The sequence below is a fragment of the Acinonyx jubatus genome, chromosome B4 (assembly GCF_027475565.1).
Source record: "Acinonyx jubatus isolate Ajub_Pintada_27869175 chromosome B4, VMU_Ajub_asm_v1.0, whole genome shotgun sequence".
Lineage (NCBI taxonomy): Eukaryota > Metazoa > Chordata > Mammalia > Carnivora > Felidae > Acinonyx > Acinonyx jubatus.
Genome location: NC_069387.1, coordinates 30686655 through 30713067, shown reverse-complemented (window position 1 = coordinate 30713067; position 26413 = coordinate 30686655). Strand labels below are relative to the sequence as shown.

Here is a 26413-nt window from a genome sequence, read left to right as displayed (position 1 = left end):
GATTTTTAAGGTGCCTTGGAAAACCTCAGTAATCTTTCCATAATTTAACTTCTTGATACTCCAGTTCTCATAAAAACAATTTTAGTAATAAAAATATGGGCTGACTTTTCTTTTCTTCTCTTTTATTTTCTTTTCTGTTCTGTTCTGTTCTATCCATGTGTGTGTGTGTGTGTGTGTGTGTTGTATTTAGGATAATTTTTGAATTTTACTCTGTTGAATTTTTTTTAACGTAGGAGATTATTTGTTTTATTTTTTATTGAGTCATAATTGACATATAACATTGTACATTTAAGAAGTACAAGGTATTAATATGAAATACTTATTTTTTGCAATATGATTAACATCATAGTGTTAAATAATACCTCTTCTATGTCACATAATTAATCATTTCTTTTTTTGTGGTGGGAACAATTAAGGTCTAATTTCTTAGCAACTTTGAAGTTTATAATATAGTGGTGTTGACTCTGATCACTATGCCACACATTAGAACCCCAGTGCTGAGCTGTTTATATGCACTGTCCTTATATAGAATCTATGAGGTAGAGTTTAGCATTATTGTCCCCATTTTCTAGATGAGAGACAGAAGTCTTAAAAGTCCTATGACTTAGTAAAGGTCACAAAACAAGTATAAAAATCTGCATCCAAATCTAGGTCTCTCTGTCTAAAATCCATACCATTGTTTAGTTTACTAGAACTGCATAGACAAAGATAGAGTCTCCATGGGTTAGGAGATTCCCAGGATTGGGGTATGTGTCCCTGGATATGTTTTGGGAAGTCTGTAAGGTCTGTTTCTTGAATGTACAGATTCTGTTTGGGTCTTTGCTCCGGTCCTCTGCCTAGAATGTTCTTTCCCCAGACACTCCTTCCTTAACTGTCCTTGGAGAGGAGGTTCCTGTGGTCTTTGTCGGATTCCCGTCCCTTCACCTCCATCTATAATTACAACTAACTGCCCCACCTGCGTTTCCCACGTCTCTGTCCCCAGCTCCCCTTACTTTACTTTGGTTTTTTGTAGCCTTTTCTCACATGCATGTAAGTTACTTACTTATTACGTTTATTGTACATTTTTGGTCCTGCCTATTAAAATTAAGTTCCAGGATGAAACAAATATTGTGTTTTGTTCACTCATGTCCCATATGCCTAGGACAGTGCCTGGCACATCATAGGCATTTAGTCGTTGAATAAATAAGTGTATAGATGGATGAGATTTCCCTGAATTCATAAGGAACATATCTTATTTTATGAAGTTACTCGTAGGAAAAGGGTTCATTGTTTTTTTCAAGTTCTCACTTCATCAGACCACCCACTGTCTACCCCAAGGGGTAGAGATTCATATACTCATAAATTAAGTTTAAAACCTCATGGAAAGGAAAACAGTAATTTGAAAAGATATCTGCACTCCCATGTTCGTTGCAGCATTCTTTACAACAGCCAAGATGTGGAAGCATCCTAAGTGTTCATCACTGGATGAATCGATAAAGAAGATTGTGTGTGTGTGTGTGTGTGTGTGTGTGTGTGTGCGCACGTGCAGGCATAGGCGTGCGCACACATGCATGTGTGTGGGCGTATACAATGGAATATTATCCAGCCATAAAAAATAAGGAAATCTTTCCATGTGTGAAGACATGGATGGACCTTGAGGGCATTATACTACATGAAACAAGTCCAACAGGGAAAGAAAAATGTTATATGATGATCTTACTTATATGTGGAATCTAAAACCAAAACCAAACAAAAAACCAAACTGCTAGATACAAAGAACAGTGTGTTAGTTGCCAGAGTAAAGGTGGTCAAAAGGTATATATTTCCAGTTATAAAATAAATAAAACATGGGGATGCAATGTACAGCATGGCAAGTGTAGTTAATAATACTGTGTAGTATATTTGAAAGTTGCCAAGAGAGTAGATCCTAAAAGTTCTCATACGAAAAAGATTGTAAGTATGTGTTATGATGGATGTTAACTAGACTTATTGTGGTGAGCATTTCACAATATATACAAATACTGAATCATTATGTTGTACTCCTGAAACTAATATAATGCTATATGTCAGCTGTATCTCAACTAAAAAAATAGGATGGATACTAGGTTTTCAGATATTATTCATAGAAACTGATAATATAGAGAACTAATAATAGTTCATTTTAAACTTTAGGGTCATTTTGAAAAGAAAAATTGTGTTTTGTATTTTAAAATTACAGATTGAAGAATAACAAAATTCGTGTCCAGTGTTAACATTATTCTAACGTTGTATATATTTTTGAGACCTATATTTTTGGGTCCTCATTTGAGATAACAGGCCAAATGGTAGGAGTTAATACTAGATTAAATGTTATGAATACACATTTTAAATTACCTGGTGTAATGCATATCTTCTTTCTCTGAATGTGTGCTTGTGATATGTCTTGACTCAGTTCCACAAGAATTATTATACCCATGCAATGTACAATATGTTACTAACTGTGCTACACAATGACCATCTCCTGGTCAAAGAAAAGATACATGTTCTTTGTCAGATATGTGGCCATGATGCTGTATAGCAAATAAAAATAACAGGGGCACATATGCAGATGCGAACATATAGTTGAGGTTCACTGAGTTCTGGACTCATGATCATGAGCCATTTGATCATCTATTTCATTCTCTTAATGTTCGTACACTTGTTTTGACCATCTGCTTGCACACATGAACTGGTTGTTAAAACTTTGAGTGCTATTGATCCGAGTACATTATTTAATAAAATGCGTAGGAGTAAGAGTTCTTCACTCTAGTGTATTCATTTAATTAAGCCCTTTTTATTAAAATTATTTTATTCATTTTCAAAGAAAATGAAAGAGTAGTTGTCTTTTTATAAATAGATACTCACCTTCACTAGGAACTATGGGACTGCAAATCAAGATATTGATTTTTTTTTTGGCTATAGTTTAACAAATATAAAATTACTTGTCATATCAAGTGTTTGCAATGATGTGGCCTGGTAGATGACTCATGTACTACAGATGGAAACGAGGCCTTTCTGAAAGTGAATTTGGCAGTATCTGTCTTTGATTTCAGAATTTTGCTAATGGGAATATTACCCAAAGAAATGTTTGCACATTAAGTGCTAATTGTTACAGTAGTAAAATACTGGAAACAAGCTATCGTTGTCCATTAATGGAGGAGTGGCTATATTAATTATTTTATATTTGTACTATGGAATACTCTACAGCCATTGAAACAATTGATAAAAATATCTGTATAGATACTGGAAGATTTTTGAGACATACTGTTAAGTGAAAATAACAAGTTTCACAGAATATATATGTTTCATTTCATATAAAGATTATATGTAAATAAAAAGTGAGTTAAAGGGATTTTTTCCCCAAATTGCATGCAATGGTTAATTCTAAAGAGGTGACTTGGAATAAAATTGTAAGGGTGAAGTGGGATTTTCATATTTTATTCTGTGTACTTTAGCACTAGTTTAATCATTTATGAGAAGACTTAATGATGGGGAAACACTGCCATTTTTTTAAAAAATTGCTAAAGAGACACATATACCCCAAAACTAAGGTGGGTTGATTTCCTTTGCGTTAAATAATGTTTCTTTGCATTACCTCTATCCCATTCTTCCCTCAACATCCAACATCTTCTTTAAATTTATTTGATTTAAAATTAGTGTATTAATTTAAAATTATATTTTGACATTTAAGACTAATCAATTTATATTGTATATTTATTTTTATAAATGCATAGTGTCTTTATTAAAAAGTTTAATGCACTCTTGGGACAAGCTTGGAATCACTTGCCTTCAGAAAACAGAACATGACCAGATAAACACCTTTGTGTCAAGTGCGATGATTTAAAGGTAGTTACTCCATGAAGACTAGAAAATCAAAGATTTCTAAAACAGATTAAAGTAGTGTTCTAAGGAACGGTAATGATGGATATTTAAATTCACCTTTAATTTATTTGCTCCCACATATAATAGAAAAAATTAAGTATAGTAGAACAACAGTTACTTCACGTTCCCATTGGGAATGCAGGTAATGTCCAAAGTAAATATATAATAAATATATAAACATATAATAAGCACCATCCGTGGCACTTTACTGTCTTGAAGAGTTTCATGATAAAACTCTAAAAAATTTACTTATTAAATCTCAAAGTTCATCATTCAGCAGTCTGGCAGGTAGAATTACACTTTTTTTTTTTTAATAGAAACAGTACATCCACATATTTGAAAATGTACAATTATGAAACTGATTTACTTTTATAGATTTAATTAAGAAAAACTTCAATAAGTTTCTTTTACTAAACAAAAGTTATATATTATTTTATGTTTGATTTTAGGCTTGCCTTGCTACTTTTCACATACTCTGAAATCCAAACCTTATCCCTTCTAGGTTGGATATTGGTCATTTCTCCATGTGGAGACTTTTATAAAATCACTTTGTAGTCTTAATTCAAGGGTATTTTAGTTCTACTATATTGAAAAATACCTGTGGAATCTCCAGTCCTGAATTTCTAGTCTTCTGCAATTTTAATGTAATACTCTCCTTTTTGTTTTTTTGTGAACATCAGAAAAGCTAAACAAAATAAATGCTGTTGGTAATTGAAAACTAGTAAGACATACATATGCTTCTATCAGTTCCTTACAAAAATTTCTCCCAATTCAAAATAAATTTAGATAACTGGATTCTGTTTTCTCTTTGAAAATAATTCATTATGTTCAAGTCGACTTTAAGAATATCTATGGCAACTTAATCTCAGTAGTTCAAAAATAAAACATATATGAGAGAGAAGACAAATGTTAGTAATTAGTGAATTTAGATGAAAGGTACATTGTGTTGAATATGTTTATTCAGTTTTTTGTAGGCTTGAAAAATTTGAAAATAATGTTTTGTTTTTTAAGAAAAGAAAATTGTATGTAATGCAGGTTCTTTACATTTTCTTTAATACTGCTAAGTGAATTTATTCTTACCCAAATGTGGTCATTTCCGTTCATGAGGTAAAAAATATTTCACAGTCCCAAAATATGATCTCTACTTAAGAAATATAAGGTCACAGAACTCGGGTGCTGTTTCATCGCTAGCTTCTTCCATTTGTTTATATTCTCACCTTCTGCATCCTGTCTCCAGAAAATGGATGTTGATGTTAATATCTGCCGGGTCTGGCCATGGTTTCAAACTCATGTTGTCGTAGGTTGCTTTTGTTAGTAGTCCAGTATATTCCAGGAGAACCAAGCTTCAAGTTTAGAACACTGGAGTCCAGGACTGAGTTAGGTGTGAGCACAGAGATGCCTGAGGAAAACCTGACTGTGGATTCATGCTTAATGAATTTCTGAGTTTGCTCACTGGAAGAACTGCTCATTTGTGCCAACTGCTTTCTGACCTGGCTCATTTTGACCAGGAAGCCCTTACTGATCATTATTCATGATATTCTGTGCAGCCTCTTTCCCAGCCCACCTTATAAATGTGCAAGGAGTCGTGGGAGTGGGACTACTCTCCTGGACCCCTTCCAGTGGTGCACATCTGATTGTGACATGACAAGAGCTGGGTGATTGCGGGTTCTCTGCTCCTTCCCTCCCTGTGAGATCTTCACCAGGCAAACTCCATTTCATATTTACACCTTGTGATGATGGTAATGGGTGTGTTTGTATTCTTTACAGATAACCTGTCCTGCCCTCAGGATGCTCTCCTTTTGACTATGGTAGATTTATTTTATTTTATTTTATTTTATTTTATTTTATTTTATTTTATTTTATTTTTATTTTATTATTTTATTTAATTTTTTAAATGTTTATTCATTTTGAGAGAGAGAGAGCGAGGGACAGAGAGAGAGAGAATTCCAAACAGGCTCCACACTGTCAGTGCAAAGCCTGATGTGGGGCTTAACCTCACAAATTACTAGATCATGACCTGAGCCAGTATCAGGATTTGGATGCTCAACCTACTGAGCCACCCAGGTGCCCTGACTATGGTAGATTTATTTGTACACACTTGTTTCTGTGAATTGACAGCTGTTTGACAAAAGGTGGGTTACTTAACCAGTTTGAGCTGGAATTCTCTAGTTGTAGAACAGAAACAGCACATATGTATAGTCCCTGGCACATTCATGAAGATATTTAATGTTACCAATCTTGATACATGTTTTCTCTCTTTCTACTCATGTTTATCCTCTGAGGTAGTTTTTCAGTATTTAACTAAAATATCCATAAGATAAAATCAAATGTTTTGTTCAGAATGTATGCTCTTAACAGGTGTAATTATTAAACACTAAAAAGAAATGTTATGCTCGAGGGCCTTGCATTTAGGTGAGTGCCTTGTTGAGGGAGATAGTTGGGGTGAAGTGCAGCCTGTGCTCTACACCCCAGCGTCATGAACCGCCCAAGGGGGCCCCTCTCTCAGGTCTCATCGAGGTGCTGCAAAAGTGACCAGATGCCCTACAGTGTCTAATCCCCTCATCACTGGCTTTTTATGTAAGTCGTGTTTGATTTTAGATAAGAATGATCCTTTGCTGTTAGAGTGGTTTATTGTTGCTATAAATTCATTGGTTGATAGTAATTCATTTGTTGGTTGGTTCATATAAGATTTAAACATCTGATATATGAATATCCCTGTTAGGATCTAAAACAAAATTAAGCAGTAATCTGGCCAAGTATGATTAAGTCAAAAGGAGTGTTGATACTTTATATTACTAATTTTCTTTACTAATCTCCTAAGAACTCTCCTTTCTTTCTAGTAGTACTCAAGACTACTTTAGTAATCACTTCCAGAGCTGGCTCCTACCTGATGGTGGGGATGTCTTCCCAGCTCTGTTCAATGACACTATGTTAGTAGCTTGAAATCTGCTGGTGGGGTGGGGTATTTGTATCACAGGTGTTGGCAAAGACTACGAACTAGGTCTTTTGTTTTCAAGCCACTTGTTAGACATTTATCAGTGCACTTCTGGTTCTATCACATTTTCACACCAATTGCTGGAAGTTTGTGGTTATCCCTCCAAAATACTGCTTTGGTAGTCTGTCATTGCGTTGATTTTTTTCTGTAACCTGAGTGGTCAAATTTCTGATTATCCCATGTGGATGTCCACATGTGTGGGTCTTTTGCCAGGATGCCCACCCCTCTCTCCATGAGTTCCTGGAAGATTTGCTAGAAGGATATTGGGGTAGGTCTTGTCAGGTTACAATTTCCCAGTGCTTTCTTAGTGGCTTGCTTTGAGAGATATCTCAGGATTTTGCCTGAGGATGTGATTTAAAACTGGTTTAAATTTTTCCATCCTATCAGAGACACAAGACAAGGCTGAGTGTTCTTTGGGGGTGTTTTATTAAAGGTGTCATAGAATTTTAAGTGCATTGAGAAGACACCTGCAACATAGCAAGACCCTCATTAGGCTTGTGGAGTACAATATATGTGCTCCTATTTTAAAAATATAATTTGTATCTTGATGGCATTTCTTTAAACTGTCAGAAAAATGTCTGGAAGTGCACGTGTCTTTGACCTAGTCAAATATGTTTGATTCAACAACTTTGACCTTGGCAACGTTATTACTAATGCCACAATTTTTCTCATAGTTTAATGATTCTTTTAAGAAGATGGAATTGTATTACTACTGACTTCCTACCCTAAAGAATATTTATGAATCCCCCAAACTCCCTGCAATTCCATTTTTACAAAGAGGTCTCATATGTAAAAGTGATTTCCACAATGATAGAGAACAGAGACAAAGTGGTGTGGCCAAATGAGGAGTGAGTTTCACATTTTATGCCCAAGAGTTGACCAGAGCCTGAGAAATGGAACCTGCTGATACAGACATCTGAATCAGGCAAGTGGGGATTACAGAGAGAAAGAAGAATCAGGGTGAGAGAGCTTTGAGACTTATTTTAGCAATTGCCTAATGACAGATTCAGGGTTTTGAATGGGAAATAGTATTTGGTATTCAGAAGATTTCTGGAATAAGGGGAAAAAAGGTAGCTCTGACCCTTGAAAAGCTAATCTGAATAACAAAGGCTGAGCTGACTTTACAGAAAAAGTGTGAAAGTTTTCTGAATGTACTTCCCTCTCCTTTTCTTTATCTAAAGATACTGCACAGTGTTCACAGGCATAAACAGGCCTACCATCTAGAGTCATGGTATTAAATGGATAGGTGTTGTGGCTTTTTAAAAACATACTTACTGTCTAATGTTTTAAAATTCATTGTGGTCTGTTATTAGTTACAAAGTCAATTTTCTACTAATAATCTCTTTTCAAGAGGGAAAGTTCCTATTCCTAGTAGTCTGAACAACCTGGTGTATTACTTGGAAAACAAATAATCCTCTTTGATGCTCTTTTACTAGAAATTTCAGAAGTAAATATTTCAAGAGTAAAACAGTTACTATCCCTGAGTATGACCTAAATAAATATTTCAAACCTTTTATTTTTGTAACTGAAAGTCACTAGTATCTGTTGTATTTTATATTTTTATTTGTCCTAAATATCATTTATTCAATCATTTTATGCTAAAAATTGTGATGAGTTTCTTTTTTCTGAAAGCATATCTTTCTGGTAAATATTGATAAGACCGTCTTTCATACAAAATGAAGTTTTTTAGTCCATTTGCAAATCATGAATTCCAGATTTAATTATATCCCAAGGGAACAACCTGAGGAAACCAAAAGTACTGACATAATTGGATCAAATTGTGTAATCAAAAGCAAATGATATGGTTATTAAATCTAATGAAATGATCTCTGAGCATTTAATTCATTTCTCTGATTCACGAAATTTTAGTAATGAGTGTGTTGAAATGGACATTCTAGGCAGTCACCGCTTCTAAATAGTTCTTTCCTCTAGACCATTTTAGGTTGGAAATATTTCTAAAGGTTGTACCTTAGAGCAGAGAGTGGTATTTGTGGGGACATGGGTGAAAGGAAAGGTGATAGGAAGTGAGGAAAGGGTCCTTATTAAAGGCAGAAGGAAAACAAAGGAGAAAATTGCTCTTATAAAGTACTGTTCCTTTTTATCAGCACCTTCATTTTATACAAAGTGAGCATGCTCCATACATTGGTAATCTATATGACATTTAAAGGAGTAATATTACTAGTCTATAAAGGTTTTGTTAAAATTCATAGAAAGCACAAGGTCCTGATAAATAAATGAATAGAAAACCTACAAAGAGCATATGTAGCACCACAAACGTGGTGAAATATTCAGTCTCACTAGTAATCTTAAATTCAAACTAGAATGACAACCAGGCTTCTTGTTGATTGGATTACCTAAGAGGTGGCTGTGTGCATGTGTGTGTGTGTATGTATGCATGCGCACGCGTGTGTGTGTGCACGTGTATTAGGGTAGCCAGTCAAGAACCGAGAAGGCTCTAAAATTTTATCCTCTAAACTAACTAGTTAGCCTGCCACAGTTTCATGGATGCTGATGGAGGACATGAGTCTCCAGGGTCAGAGATGAAAGATTTCTTTATTCTCAGTACAGCCAGCAGCACAGGCATCAGCATATTTGGTTCAGTCCCCAAACGCATGGAAGTGTCATCAGTGGCCCAGATATGAGGCCTGCAGGCTCTGTGGGTTATGTTATAGGAGAGGTTATGTTACCTCCTTGGGAGGGAGATACTGTGTTCTCAGGACATGCAAATATGCAAGAATCTGATGGACAATTGTCTTCTAGTACAGACAAAAAAAGTTGTGAAATGTATAGTTTAATATGAGGCTGGTAAAAATATCAGTTGGTTTGGTCCTTTCAGAAAATAATTTAGCACTAAGCTTTTTAAAATGATCATGTCATTTGAAGCATTCTGTTTCAGACTCCTTTCAAAAAACATAATCCTAAATATTAAAATCTAGGGGCTCCTGGGTGGCTCAGGTAGTTGAGCTACTGATTTCGGCTCAGGTCATGATCTTGTCATTTGTGAGTTCGAGTCCCGCATTGGGCTCTGTGCCAACAGTTTGGAGCCTGGAGCCTGCTTCAAATTCTGCGTCTCCCTCTCTTTCTCTGCTCCTTCTCCACACATGCTCTGTCTCTCTCTGTCTCTGTCTCTCAAAAATGAATAAACATAAAAATTTAGATCTATAATTACCAGAGTTGAAAAGTATACTATGATAAGTGAATTGATGAAATATTAAATCATTTAAAAATGTGTTCTGTACAATTTGAAATAAAATACATCAATTAAAACATTTATATGTTTTACTTGATTATGTAAACAAAACCTATATGGTTTCAAAAAACTGGAAGGAAATACCAAATGTAAGGTGGAAAAGAGAGACCTCCTCTTGTATCAATACATTGTGTTCTTGGAGAGCATGCCATACTTTGATGATTTTAACCAAACTTTTGTATAAGATAGAAGACAGACTTATTTTTAAAACCAAAAGATATTTTATAAATCAACATTTAGCTTTACTTATGTAGAAGGAGGTTGCAAACACCTACATAGCGGGACAGTATTCCAAGTATTTTACATTAATTAACTCCTATGATTCTCATAGAAACTCAATGGACAGTATTACTCTTCCCAATCTATAAATGAGTAATTTGAGATATAAAGAAGGTACATTTGTCAGAATCATGCAGAATCCATGTTTTTAACCACTTGTCTAAGGTGCCATACCAATTATAATATGTGTTTCATACTTTAAATTAGTGTATTTGTTTAATATCTTAATTTTTGTTTGGCATTTGTACCACATTCTGGGTATTAGAGACAATGCAACAGTGGATACCTAATTAGTGTTATTATTGTAAATCTCTAATATTATAAACTTTTGAACCATTATTTAAAATTGAGCATTCAAACTAATCATCACTATGTACCTGTATCAAACATATAATTGATTTCATTTTGTTTACAAGAATACAATTGCTTGATCCCTAGGAAATCTACCAACAATTTTTTGCTTCATTGAATTCAACTAGAAAATTGGGTTAAAATATTTTTTTTAAAGCTGCTTCCTTTATTGAAACCATTTATTGGTTTCAAGTAAGTTAATGACTACATTTCATTTCAGAAATTATAATATTGCATTGGAAAGTAATAAACCAGTACACATTCTGATACATGTTTACATGAGTGGATTTGTTATAGGACCCATGTGTTACTCTTTACTTGCTTATTAACAACTTAAAATAATGAGGTGTAGAACTTTGGAGACTACTATATGTTTTCTTAATAAGCCCTTCAAAATTAATAATGGTGAAATATGTATCACCTAGAAAAGCAGGGTAGTGTGTGTGTGTATATATATATATATATATATATAGCAGGGTATATATATATATATAAAGCAGGGTAAAATATATATATATCTTTGTCCCTATTGAAAACCCTTTTAAGTACTTGTGGACCACAGAGCCCAGTGATGAACTTGTTTTGATGTGTCACTTCTTCACTCTTACCTCCATTCTTTTTTTGATTCTGATTTATTGAAATTTCTTCTCATTATCTCACTTATTTTATACAGCATCTTCATAAGTCTTTTTCTCATCTTAATCTCTTCTGCCGTTTGGAATACTACACCCAAACATTGATTTAAAAAAATCTCTCTGCTTGATTTCTAAGACTGATTAAATATAATATATATCAATACCAGTGAGTAATCCCATCGTTGTACTGCCCTATGTTGTCCTATTTTCTTTTTAGGCACTTGATTCTTTGCAAAGTCACTTTCAGAGAAATTCTAATATAGTGATATTATATAATAAAAATTAATGTATAAAAGTACTGTAAGTTTAAAAAAAATAGTAAAAATAGCCTTTCATTATTTTAAGAAGATTTTATGCTCGTGGTAAAAATACTTAACGCTATAAAGACACAATTAAAATCATTTATACTCTTGCCACCTAAATATAACCACTGATAACATTTCCTGATGTTCATTATTTCTATGTTTCTCCTAAAATGGACCCCCCCAATTTTAATAGTAATTGTCACTCTGTATGAAAGTTCATTTATTATATGTTCAGATTTTAATATTTGTTTTGCCACATAAATTTTATTATATTTTTTGTTGTCACAGATCCTGGCCCTGACACTAACTAGTTAGTTGGCTAGGATCACATGCATTACTTAAGAGTTTTAGGTCACTCTTCCTTGAGTAAAATATATTGAAAAACCTTGACAAAACTCAAGAATCACAGATCTCATTTTCAAAATTTTAACTCACCCACTGCAGGGAAATCTGAAATCTATTCTAGGCCTAATTTCCTCGTAATGAAAATTCCTACCTTGGTGTGAAGATTAAATGAAAGAGTGTATATGTGGATTGTATTGTGTTTTAGATGTTTAGTAAAATTCATTCTTTTTTCTCTAAAAATGTTATTTTTATATGTAAGGTGCTTTGCATGTAGTGATTTCTGTGAGCCCATCGCAGTTTCTGAGACAGACCAAGTTATTTCCTTTATTCAGATTAGGAAAGCAGGGCTTGGTGACATCAATAAGGACATGGCAGAGGCAGGTCTCCTTCCCAGGTCAGTGGTTCATTGTAGCTCTGCATGTGCTGGGTGTGTCCAGTATATCTCTAGATGTGCTCTCATGTACAGTGTTTAGTGAATCTTATTAGCAAATAGTTTGCATGTCAGCAACACAGGTCTGTTATCCAAACTGCACTGTGTACATGTCATTGGGGACTTACTATGTGGGCATGTTGCTTGCTTATGTTTGGAAAAAAGTTTTTGTACATAATTTGTAAAAATCCCTTATATTTTATTTATTGAAATATGCTTAAAGGCAATGTTGAGGATTAAACGGAGGTTGTACTGAAGACTAAAGAAGTAGATTCTTTACTAATGGGCACATCATAGGTCCTCGATATGTATTAGCAATTATCATTTTTATTTTTTATTATACATTATAAAATGTATTTTTTGCCTCTTCAAGAAGTGATTTGCACTCATCACTAGCAAAAGTTTATTTTAAAATTATTTCAGTTCCTATCTTAATCAGATATTAATTTGGAAATCATTTTTAAGCCAAAGAGAAAATTTTTTGAATGAAAATAGTTATATTTTTAAAAAATATGGTATTTTAATAGCCAATGAGTAAGATAAGTCTTTTTTATTTACCCAGGTATTACTTACTTCCAAAATAAAACATTTTATTTTATTTTTTTAAAGTTTATTTATGTATTTTGAGAGGAGTGGGCAGAGAGAGAGGGAGTGAGGGAGAGAATCCCAAGCTCTGGCAGTGCAGAGCCTGATGCAGGGCTTGAACTCATGAACTGTGAGATCATGGGCTGAGCTGAAACCAAGAGTTGGATGCTTAACCAACTGAGCCACCCAGGCACCTCCAAAATAAAACATTTAAAAAAGTCACCTCAATAAGGACTAGAATGTTATTGTTAGAAAGGCAAAATGGTCAGATTACAAAGTCCTTATGTTTCAACAATTCATAAATTAGAGTATTTTTTCAGGAATGTTCAAAAGAAAACAAATTGTGTTATTCTGGTAAGCAGGCTCCATTTGAAATCAGATTGATTAGGCTGATTAAAATCTTATCACGTAATGGGCTGCTTGGCCATTAGTGTGTGGTGGGGTAACTATAAATAGTGCGGTGGCTTCCGTATTGCTGAAGTGGTGACATATACTTGAGTGGTCATCTGTTTGGGATAAACATGGATAGGAGTGAGTCAGGTGATGCTAGGTGGGATTAGTTATTGAATTCAGTGATGCTTAGGAGTAATATATAAGGGCTTCCTTATCATGGGGGCACAGGAAAAAAGGAAGAATAAAGTGAAGGAAGAGATTCCAGTATGTGATTGGATATTGGACCAGATGTCTTTCAATACGATTCCTCTATGCCTAGAAATTCTAACAATCTACAAGAAGCAGACTTCCATTTTGGAACTTCATTTTGAGATTCCACTTTGCATGTAACAGGTGCAGAGATACATACTTTTTGTTGTTGTCTGTGGTGAGATAGCTTTCATAAATCAGCACCATCTGTTCTTCTTTTACAGACTCTTCTCTTGCCTTGGGTTGTGTGGAGTCATGTTGTGTATGTTCCAAGACAGGAAATGTTTCATTTCTGTGGTAAATGAAAATTTCATGGGCTGTGTTAAATACTATGTTTGCCATTCCATTTGATCAGTATTAACTTGAGATGAGAATGTTTGGAATCCTGTTGAGGGGATGAAGCTCACATTTAATACTTAACATCACAGGTACTGAGTAATTCCTAATATAGCCCACGGTTATTTGGTGTTGAGCTCTGGGTTCTGTGGAGTACAGTTTATGTTATAATGAACTGTATTACATTTAAAAGTAGAACGGTTATTAATGTCCCTCTAAGTACAAGAAAAATATTTTTATTTTAAAAGGTCTTATTATCTAGCATTGTCTATTCTTAAAGGATTTGAATTAGCTTTTTTCATAAATGTTTTTACTCAAGTGGAATATAATGATCATGAAGTAAAATTATATTACCCATTTCCTGATTTTATTTGTTTAGGAGGTTGCCATAGCTTTATCATTTTCAGTTGAGAAGGTCCCCTCCCCCAGATGTTTTCAATTGTTTTCCACATGTGATGGGAAATTACTTTTCCCTGGTGATTTGACCAATTAATCAAGTGTGGCAACATTAACACAAAAGCCTTCTGGAATTGTATTTGCGATACTTAGGGGACATGGAAAGAGATTCTCCTTGGAATTATATTTTGCCAAATGTGATCCCCCAAAAAAGTGATTTAATTCATGCTGTGAACATCCAAGTAAATATTTTTTGGGTGCTGTAGCTCATTAGTAGTTAACATGACTCTCATTAAGTTTGGAAAGTCTTAGAGACACTCGAAGAAGTGTGAAAAAGACTGTTTAGTTGAGCATTTTTGTAGCAATATAATTGAGCCCATTAAATTATTTTACTGTTAAGAATAATAAAAACACTTGAAAAATATTGTAAATTTGTTTAACAAGATAACATCAGAACTTTCATTTCCTTTTGTGCTTCATAAATATAAAGATCAAAGATAGGGGTGCAGGAAATTTAAGGAGGCAAAATAACTTCAGTTCTTTTAATAAGATGTTTTAAAAGTGATACCTTATTTTTTAAAATTGTAGGCATATGTATTCAAAATCTTTAATTCCTTGGAACTTAGACTTTAAATATAGACATAGGTGATTGGTTTCTAGATAAAGTTTTATCATGTTACTGTAAAGAAGAAAGTGTACTTTTCATTTCCTTGCTTTATAAGCAAACCAGTTACAAAATTTCTGCTCTTACTTTATGTGGTGGTCAATGGAAGCACCATTCAATTTTTAAGTGTTCCAATTACAAATCCTTTACTTCTTCGCAATGATATCTACTTGAGTTTTTGGAGAAAACACACACACACACACACACACATATATTAAATCTGTGACTATGGAGAAGATATTTAATACTCAAGAAGGAAGAAATACAACTAGATAATATTTGAAATTAAAAAGATCATTAGTTTAGCCAAATTTAGTATTCTTAAACACATAGTTCATGGGAGTGCTTGTGATTTCAGAATGTGTCGTCCATTGGTTGTATTGAGGCTTTTTCAAGTGAGGCTTGGCCTTTATATCATTCATAGTATGGAAGAGAGTAAGATAATTAATTTTTCCTAGAAGCAGGGAACAAATAAATTCATATGTCTTTATTCCTCACTTGCCTAATACACATTTCAAACCTGGGCTAAAACTCTTTCTCCTCAGCCAAGCTTATCAAGTATTCATTTTCTCTTATTCTTTTCTCTCCTTTGACTAGAGCTCCTCCATCTTTTAAAAAAATTGCTTAGTCAATACAATATGTAGGTAAAAGGTTAACAAAATCTTTCCCTTCTTCTGCATGAGAATTTAAACTTTAGGGGTTTGGGGGCTATTTTTTTCTGAAAACCTGATAAAGGCTTCCATCAACTATCTTTTTATGGTAAAAGTGACCTCTGATTAGTAAATTGCACATGGACTCAAAAAACTATAAATATGTGACAAGCCGCTCTGCGCATGGTGTTGTTTTGAGGTACCAGCTTTTGTGAGGCGTGAGGCTTTTAAGCCAGGGTGATGCTTGCCATCCTCTGATGTGTGTCCTTTCCTGCACCTGAGCTGTGGACCGGGGACCCACAAGAATAGCCCCTGGATAGCCGTGTGGTCTGCTGCTCCCAAAGATGAAAGCGGAATGCTGCCTTGCTGGAACGTTGGGTTTCCTGGCTTAGGTCCTTTGGGCATTTCAAACATGTAGTCAGAATAAAAATATATAAACAATACTGGAAGGTTTCTAATGAAAAAAGGAGTACTCTCTATTCTGCTCCTCCTGATTTTCCCAGTCTGTCTCCTCAGAGGGACTATTTCATGCAGATATTTTTTTCAGGTATTTACTCCCATATTTCTAAATAAAATATTTATGTTGCTTTTTCCTGGTTACCAGTTATTAACATCTGTTGACTTGTCACTGCGGAAGATGGTTTTTCCTTTTATGCCACTTTTACTTTCCATGTCCCCATTTTCTCCCTATCATCTAAGTTAAAGTAATAGTGAGTCTCACGTTATATAGTAACTTGTGGCTCACTGCATAAGTAAGTAGGTACTCTGATGAAATATTCTTTCCTACACATTTTCCTTTGTTGTTCCTGGAGTCCACTGCTTTGACCTTTTCAAAATTTATTTTATCTGTATATTTCTGAAAAATTCCCCCCACATTCTCCATCAGGTCTGTCAAAATATTCTCCAAATGTTCAAAAACATCAGACCAATTATTAATTTATTTTTTTTTTTCATGCAGATTGACTTTCCAGACTTCTCTATCCTTTTGCTCTAATCACAATTGGCTTCTGCTTCTCTGGGCTGTCTTTTCACCTTATGCTGGGGCTTTCCTTGAGTTCTGTCCACTGCTTTATTGAATTTCTTGGATTTTTCTGGTGCACATCCAAAAATAGCTTCCTATGAAAGGGTCCGTCGGAAGTAAAGACTTTGCATTTGTTTCAAATTTCATTCTTGATTTTTCTGTAGTTGTTTGGTTGAACACAGAATTCACTGAAAAATTTTTTTCTTTTAGTGTGAAAGGTATGACTTTATTATAGAGTAGAATTTCACGTTACTTTATAAAGGCATTGTTGGGGTGTCTCGGTGGGTCAGTTGGTTTAAACATCTGACACTTGATCTCAGCTCAGGTCATGATCTTATGGTTCCTGATATCGAGCCCCAGTACAGAGCCTGCTTGTGTGTCTCTCTCTCTCTCTCTCTCTCTCTCTCCACTCCTCCTCGCTCACTCACTCTCTCTTTAAAAATAAATAAACATGAGAAAAATTTGTAAAAGAAGGCATTATTATCATAGAGCATCTGTTAATGATATTTCTACTTTTGGTTTGCTAGCAATCATACAAATGCTACCATTTGGCAATGCTTAAATTGTGTTGTCCATTGTTCTCCTCCATTTTTGAATATCTTGAGAGCAGAGAGAGGCCTTTGTCCGGGATTTTCCCTTTAAGGATGTCTATACCGCAGACGGCCTTGGTAGATAGGTATAGTGTCCTCTTCCAGAGCAATGGGCAGACATGATTACTGCCTGTGTAAGGTATTTGGGTCCCCTAAGCTCAGGTTCCTTCTGTGTGTGCCAGTGTTCCCCGGTTCTCTTCTCATCACTTTGTGAGAATTTCAACTGGAGAAACCAGTGCATAGAAGGATGATACTCTGACTACTGCTGTAATGAACTGCCCTCTGTCTCTGACCCAGGGGTCTCATTTTTTCTGCTAGCATCCATGAAGCTATGCAGGCTAAGTTAGGATCTTTCATGTAGGACAAAACCATAGACTCTTCACAGTTCCTGACATCTAGTTTTTTTTCTCTGCAAATTTCCTCAACCTAACCCATAATGCTTTCCTCCTCATGACATTTATTTGATTGTGTACTGCATTTAGTTGTTTATATTTTCCATGTTTTCTCATTTCAAAGACCTTTTATAATGAAGGTACTTTGTATATAGCAAAGCACAACAAATGTCAGGTTTTATGAACGTTTCTGAAATGTGGATGATACATTTTCTATTTGAGTAGGTAGTATGTTTAATATTAACTTGTATTGCAAGGTATAAGGTATGAATAGATGAATATATACTCTTAAATTATAGTTGTGTAACACTGCCTTGAATCATTTATTTGAGGTATGTTTTATGTCATTTATTATTTATTTCTCTTTTCAATAACAGCTAACATTTATTGGGCAATTACTATGTGTTAGGCACCATGTTATGGCTATTTTATGGATTCTCTTATCCCTCTCAATAGTCCTAAGAAGAAGATGTTTTTATTGTTTCTGTTTTACAGAAGAAGACATAGAAATACAAAAGGGGTATGTGAATTGCCTAAGGATATAAAATTGGCAAATGAGTACTCACACCCAAATCTGTTTGATTCTTGAAACCTGGCTCTTAACCGCTACATTCTACTATAAAATGGAGAGAAGGGAAAGGATAAGAAATATATTTTCTCACCTGGAAATTTTTTAACATTGTGTAGTTTGAATTATTATTTTAGGCCTTTAATATTGATTTGGGATAAATAATAGTTTCATTTTCTATGTGTAATGGAATTCAGTAAATAACTCATGCTAAAAGCAAGTATGTTCAATCACAGCTTTTTAGAAGTACAAAACAACAAAATAAAGCAATACAGGAACTGATATTTACACATCCTGAAGCTGGGAAATTTTAAGTTGTGGTTCCCACAGCAATAGCAGCTCAGCCTCAGGGCAGTGAATGTTGTGATCTAAACTGAACACCATATGCAGCTGCATGAAATAATATTCTACATGCTCGTGGGGGCCCGATAATGGCCACTATGGGAACAATGAATGTGTAAATTATCAGCTACTGTTTTATCACTGTAGTTCGGGGCATTTCATTTATGTGGCTGTTTCATAGTACAACCTAGGTGTTTCACTGGTTATACATTATGGTGGCATTTCATAGTGTGTAAATTATTAATGGATCCTGAAACAAAATGTTTTTAACTTGAAAGATTATTTTTATGTTTTCCATCTAATTTATAAACACTTTATTCTCCTCCCTATCCTCATTGCCAATGGAAAAGCATACTTGTAGGAGTTCTTGTTTACATGTGAAGTGTGGTTTGTAGGCAGGTTCAAGATGCTGGTTAACCTTTGTAATGTATTGTGTGCTTGTACGTAAGAGATGACTAAGAAGTGTGTATTAGAGCCTCTTAAAACATAGGATCATCAATCTTCAACTACTTTGGTTTCATGCAGTGCACCACCACTGAGGACACATGGAACCTATCCACAACTTACAGAAAAATTCGGTGCATCCAGCTTCTTATTTTGGCAGATTCTCAGAGGAAATGTCAATTGGGTATTACCAACTGCTCTGCGTTGCCTTAATAGTGCTTGAAGAATTTAACATATTGTTTAACAGTGTGTGGAACCTAGGGCCTTGGCTTATCATTTTGTCGATTGGTGTCTTTGTTGATGGCATTTAAATTTCTATGAGTCTCTCAAGTACACGGTTGAAAATATAAAATTTATCTTTAATGGTGAACTCCTATATAGGTGGTTTAATAAATTCACATAGAAAATCACTGTTATCAAATTTATATGTAGAAGAAAGGATAGACTAACAAATTACATGTATATATAAGTTATATGTATAAACTTCCAAGAAACGGATTAAATACATTTTATTATTTTGTGTTTGAAACTTAATACCCCAGAGATTTCTAGGGATGATTTTGTTTTTATTAGCAAAATATTTAAGGTAAGCCTCTTAGTGACTATGGTTAGAGATTCCAAGTCTTACTAATTTGATTAATAAGACCACTGATATCAGTCACGCATGTTTACCATTATTCAAATGATCCTGAAAAGCCAACTCTACTGTTAGTGAACTCTTTAATTGAAAGACAATGGCCAAGGTTATAAAGTAAGCATATCCATGAGTGGCAGTTCATTTATTTTTATGAGCCATCACATTTATTCCACGTTCGTGTTTTGTAGTATTGCATACTTACCCAATTTCTACAACATGTGGGACCATAACTTTTACATAATATTTCATTTTAAAAGGGAGAACAAAAATGGTGGTTGATTATTTTGCTGTTTGTACCTTTTTCTAGGCTTAGTACTTCATAACAGAAGTACATAATCAGACATTTGGCCTAGGGTAAGTTTATGTGAAATTTCAGAGGATGAAGGATTTGAGTCTAGGGTTGTACATACTGCATGCTCATTTTGACAAATCTGGTTTAGTAAGAACTGGGGACCTTTGAAGCGTTTGGTAGTTGTTAAGGTTTTTAATGGTCTCAACTGTTTGGATTAGTAAAAATGTTAAACGTATTACCTATATCCTATACATTTATTTATTAATATAACATTGTAGTAATGTATAATTACTTCCAAAAACATACACCAAAAAGTGAAATAAAAATGTTAAGAAAGTTCACATAAGTAGAAGTTCTTTTCTTATTATAGTTGTGTCTTGCCCACTTCCTGGGGTATGCTAACTCAGGAAACTTACTTTAAAATACAGCTTTTCATATACATCTACCCATCTTATCATTAAAGGTCATCCTCTCTGGAGGAAGGACCCAGTTAACATGATCATAATGCCTATCAAAATCCAGTTTTATCCAATTTCCTTTCACATTATGGAAGTAAATGTAACACAGAGTGTGCTTCTATTTGTGCTGTGTGTCTCTAGGATGAGGATGGGACAGAAGAAGACAACAGTCGTGTTGAACCTGTTGGACATGCTGATACCGGTTTGGAGAATATACCCAGCTTTTCTCTGGAGTAAGTTACTGATATTTTTAACTGAATTTGTAATATACATGTAGCATCACTGATAGCAGCAAGTATTCCAAAAGCATATGGCATGCGGAATGTTTGTGCTTAGTTAAAACCATGCGTTGCATTGGTTTGTTTTCCAAAGAGCATCTTTCATCTATTGAGTTAATTATCTAATGTAAGAAGTATAGCATGGAAATTCACATGTTCTGTCCTGAGTTTCATGCCTTGGCAAATACTATTAAATTATAATATAAAATAGTATTTGATTGACAATGTCATCTTAACAGCACTGTAACTGTTTTCAAATTGCTTTGTATGTCATTGTTTTGGTCATTTGTTCGTTCCTCAACTTTGCTAAATTAAAAACAGATGTGTAGATCTACTTTACTTGAAAACCCAGTTGGATCATGTAAGCATTAGTCATGTTAGTATATATTTTTTTGATTTGGAAAAATCGAATGTCTCTTGAGAGATTTGTTGAAATCTCTGTTTGTTGAAAAATTCGAATCATAGGTTAGGGACCTTGAACATGGTTTTAGGTATAAAAGGAAGAAGAAAAACTTTACTATATTATTTCAGCTTTACAATTGTCTTAAATATTGGCATGTTTAAATGGAAGGTGTTCTTAGGACTTCTTCCCTTGGTAGTTTAGACCAGGGAGGGCAGTCATTCTGAAATTTTTTTTTGACTTTGGGTAAAAGTTGAAAGGGCCTAGTTATCAACATTTAAACTCTTAACTCTGTCTTCTCTTGGTGTTTCAAGGGAAGGCTCTCAAAAAACTGCTGTCAGTGAGAGTAATAGTTTCGAGAACCAGGTTATGTTTAGACAGATAGCAACCAGCAGTCTCCGTTACATTTGAGAAGACTTGCCATGTCCTAGTTCTTTTAAGAAAGAATGTGGAATAAGATAAATTTATAAGTTATATTCTCAATTGACAAGCTAATCATTAAATAGATGTTCAAATGATATTAAGTATCTAAGATGTGAAATTCTATGAAAATATAAAAAAATTAAAAATTCACTTGAATAGTATTACATTAGTAAATATTTTGGCAGTATGGCAGGATTCTAATTTTTTCCTAATTAGTGTATGTGATTAAATATATGCGTGTATTCTCAATTTTGTTTTGATTTGTTTGATATCACTATCTTGAATTTTCTTTAGTCTTTATATTATATAGTCAGGACATTAATACTATGTAGCATAACTTTATTGTTTATTTATGTAATATAATTGAAGAATTAGCCTTTCCTTTATAGTTGTCCACATTGCTTCAACTAGATATTTAACTGAAATACTAGTTTCAGAAATTGTCAGATAAGACCTACTTAGATTTCTGTGCACTACACATACACGTGCACACACACACACACACACACACACACGGAAAAATCTATAAAGGAAGTGAAATCTCATAAAAGGTTTAGAAAATTTACATTCTTTAAGTTAAACCAGTTTCATTAAACTCTGGCTTATTATATTAATAGTAAAGTACTTTAGTTATGTAATAGAAGTAACTTCATGTTACTTCTATATCTCTTCATGACTTTAAAGCTCAATTACAAACACATGAAAATTATTTGATTTTTATTAGAAAAAAATTTTTTTTACATTTATTTATTTTTTGAGAGACATAGAGAGACAGAGCACAAGTTGGGGAAGGGCAGAGAGAGAAGGGGACACAGAATCCGAAGCAGGCTCCAGGCTCTGAGCTGTCAGCACACAGCCTGATGCGGGGCTCAAACTCACAAACCGTGAGATCATGACCTGAGCTGAAGTTGGTCGCCCAACTGACTGAGCCACCCAGGCGCCCCCAAATTATTTGATTTTTAGCAGGTACCTGTTGGCTTTGAGAAAGGAGTTTCATACCCTGCGTTGCAGTTACACTTAGAGAAGTAGGAAATGGTGACTGAATTATGGTGGAACAGTGGGATGTAAAGATGGCTGGATCACATGTGGACTGTCACCTACAGAAGCAAAAGCTTTTACCTCATTGAGTTATTGGAAGGAGCAATAATGTGACATATGCAGGAGCACTTTGTAAATTTTAATGTGCTCTGCAGCCAAAACACTTTTACTCATTTAATCTATATTGTCCTTGAAATAAATACTGCGATGGAAAATTTTTCATGGAAATCTAGAGTTCTGACTTACAAAATGTGTACTTGTATTACACATAGAAGAGTGTGTGGTCCGAGAGAAATGGTTCTGTGTCATTTTAATGTAGTTATTTCTGCTGATTGCTCTCTCTGCATGCCATCAGGCTAGTGTTCAGGTATGTAGTGTTTAATGTCGCTTTCATCACCATGCTTCTATTCCAGAATGTGTACATGTATGTGTGTGTGCTTGGTGGGATTTTCGTTTTGTTCTCTTTTGTTGTTGTGTGTCTGTGTTGTAGCAGTTTTTTTGTTTTGTTTTGGTTTGGTTTTGGTTTGTTTACAGTACATGTTCATGCTCCCTCATTCATCATTGTCTCACAGTGATATGGTAAAGCTCGTACAAGTCCCCAACGATGGAGGGCCTCTGGGAATCCATGTAGTGCCTTTCAGTGCTCGAGGCGGCAGGTAACGTATCTTGGAGGTTTTTAATTGAATCATAATGTTGAGTGTTTTATCTTCATTTATGCTCAGATATAGAGTGGTGTTGATTTAGCATATGCTTAATAGGAACATTTTCATTTGGGGGCACTCGCTACTTCATACGTATACATCATAATCATGGAAAGCACTCAGGCTGATGAAGAAATCAAGCATTTAAATTATTCTAATTATTTTATTGGTCATCACACATCCCTGCAAACATTGTACTTTGCTGTACATTGGTGACACACTTTAGAGTCAGAACTCCAGCTGAATTTCCAAAATTAAGGGAGAGCTTAAAGCAGTTTTCTGGAAAAATTTATCCAATAAAAATTATCTGGGTAACTTAGGGAATGATTCATGTTAAATTCATATTTATGTTTATTTAGTTCTTTAATCTTGAAAGATTTTTATGATTATGTTTGAAATTTGTGAAAGTTAAATAAGCTATAGATTTATTTCCTACCATGCGACTTGTGGCTCCTTCTTTTTTCAATCTCTACACACTCAAATGTCAAATTTTGTACGGCTAATGACTTCATTAATTTATAGAATGCGTATCTTTAAAAACTTCAAATGTTGTATGAGTTTCTTTTCTTCTGCCTTTTTTTCTGTGAAAAAAACTATCCTTGGGTTTATTAAATTTTTCTTTTAATATGTTTATTAAATTGTGAATTGATACTGCAACTAAGGGTGATGGTCCTCTGTTAACAACAAGTGACGGGCATTGCATCCTTGCCCTGGAGCTGTTAACTGTTAAGTGCTTGAAGTTTACTTACACACTCTCCTAAATCCCATCCAGTAATTACCTGGTGAAATCTATTTATGAACTACTTGGCTTCTCATTCTTTCTTTTATTGTTATGATTATATTTATTTATTTTTTAACTTCCTTTACACTGGGACAAGAAAGGGGAAAGCTGGCAGATGGCCTTAGACCAGTGACTTGAGATGTAGTTCACATCTGTAGTTCACTGTTGCCAGGGAATTGCAAGCATGTAGCATGGTGTAAAAAACAGATGGAATGTCAGTGATAAGTGTGTGATTCAATTATTTACTTAAGTTTGTTGATTGAGTATTGTACCACTGTCCTAATTGTGGTGACTCCAGATTTCATCTTGTTGGTAGAGCACAGGCTTTATGGAATGTCTGGAAGCTGAAACTGATTTACCAAGAACTCTGCTGGAGTAAGAGGCTTGACAGTTAGTGTTATATAACAAGCTGTGAACTTCACCTTGAATTTTGAGGTGGTGTTATATTCACAGAGTTCTGACTGCTTTCTCTTTTTTCCTCCTTCTCTTTGTTTATTTTTAAACTCTAGAGAAGCATTGAAATTTCTTTAAGGCACTTGCGTTTAAACACAGTTCTTTTTCAAAATGGACTTTGCCTTTATTTCCTTTAAAGAATACAATTTTAAATGATCTCAAAAGTTAAATCTTTTTTCACTTATTTTACGAGTAGAAAGAAAAAAGATAAGGTAAACTGTGTGGATTATAGCTTCCTGATATTAGTGTACCTTTACCTTCCTGTGGGATGTAACTTTTCACAAATGGGACTTACTTGTGTATATACCAGCTTTGAAGCAGTATTTCATTTTTTGTTGTTATTGAAGTATTATTGATGTTAGTTTCAGGAGTTCAATGTAGTGATTTGACATTTATATACATTCTGAAATGATCACCATGATAAGTCTAGTTACCATGTCACCAAAGTTAATAAATAATATCGTCTGTATTCCCCATGACTTAAATTCCCATGACTTATTTATTTTATAATTGGAAGTCTGTTCTTCTAGATGCCCTTCACCCATTTTATCCACCCCCAAAACTCACTCTCTTCTTGCAACCATCGGTCTTTATGTGTGAGTCGGGTTTTGCTTTGTTTTGTTTGTTCATCTGTTTTGTGTTTTAGATTCTACATGTAAGTGAAATCATAGGGAATTTGTCTGACTCATTTCACTTAGCATAGTACCTGGAAGCTCCATCCATGTTGTCACAAATGGCAAGTTTTTCTTCTATTTAATGGCTGAGTAGTATTCCATTGTATACCCATACCACATATTTATCCCTTCAGCTATAGATGGACACTTAAGTTGCTTCCATATCTTGGCTATTGTAAATTAAGCTGCAATGAACATAGGGGTACATATATCTTTTCCAGTTAGTTTTTTTGTTTTCTTTGGATAAATACACAGAAGTGGAATTGCTGAATTGTACAGTCGTTCTTTTTTTAATTTCTTGAGAAACCTCTGTACTGTTTTCCATAGTGGTAGCACTAATTCCTACCAACAGTGAATGAAGGTTTCCTTTTCTCCACATCCTCACCAATACTTGGTATTTTGTGTGTTTGTGTTTGTGTGTGTATGTGTGTGGGGTGGGGTTAGTCAGTCTGGAAGGTGTGAAATGATCTTATTGTGGTTTTAATTTGCATTTCCCTGATAATTAGTGATGTTGAGGATGTTTTCATGTGCCTTTTGGCTATAGAAAAAATGTCTACTCAGATCTTCTGCCCATTTTTAATTTTTTTGCCTTGGAGTTGGGTGAGTTCTATATATATATTGGATATTAGCTGTTTTTGTAAAATATGAATTTCAAGTATTCTCTCCTATTTAGCACAGTACGTTTTCATTTTGTTGACAATTTCCTTCACTTGCAAAAACTTGTTCATTTGCTATACTCTCATTTGTTAATTCTTGCTTTTGTTGTTCTTGCCTTGGAGTCAAATCCAAAAAATATCACTAAGACCAATGGCGAGGTGGTTATCACCTATGTTTTCTCCTTGGATTTTTATGGCGTTAGGTCTTATGTTCAAATCTTTAATCCATTTTAAGTTATTTTGCATATGCCTTAAGATGCAGTCCAGTTTCATTCATTTACATGTAGCTATCTAGTTTTCCCATGCCATTTGTTAAAGACACTGTCCTTTCCCTGTTGTATATTCTTGCCTCCTTTCTCATAAATTAATTGATCATGTAAATATGTATGTATTTTTGACCTCTCTGTTTTGTTTTCTTGATCTGTGTGTCTGTTTTGTGCCAGTACCATAATGTTCTGATCACAATAGCTTTGTAGTATAGTTGGAAATCAGGGAGCATCATGCCTCTAGCTTTGTTCTTCTT

General features: G+C 34.4%; 1 protein-coding gene across 29 annotated transcripts in view; it reads left to right on the top strand.

Annotated features, from left to right (window-relative positions):
- Positions 1-26413, top strand: part of PARD3 (par-3 family cell polarity regulator) — a 665533-nt gene that overhangs the window by 349013 nt on the left and 290107 nt on the right. For all 29 annotated transcript variants that reach the window (XM_027073800.2, XM_027073806.2, XM_027073797.2 and 26 more), the window contains 2 exons: positions 20628-20719; positions 23198-23281. In XM_027073800.2, coding sequence (XP_026929601.1) covers positions 20628-20719; positions 23198-23281 — 176 coding nt within the window. The remainder of the gene's footprint in view (positions 1-20627; positions 20720-23197; positions 23282-26413) is intronic.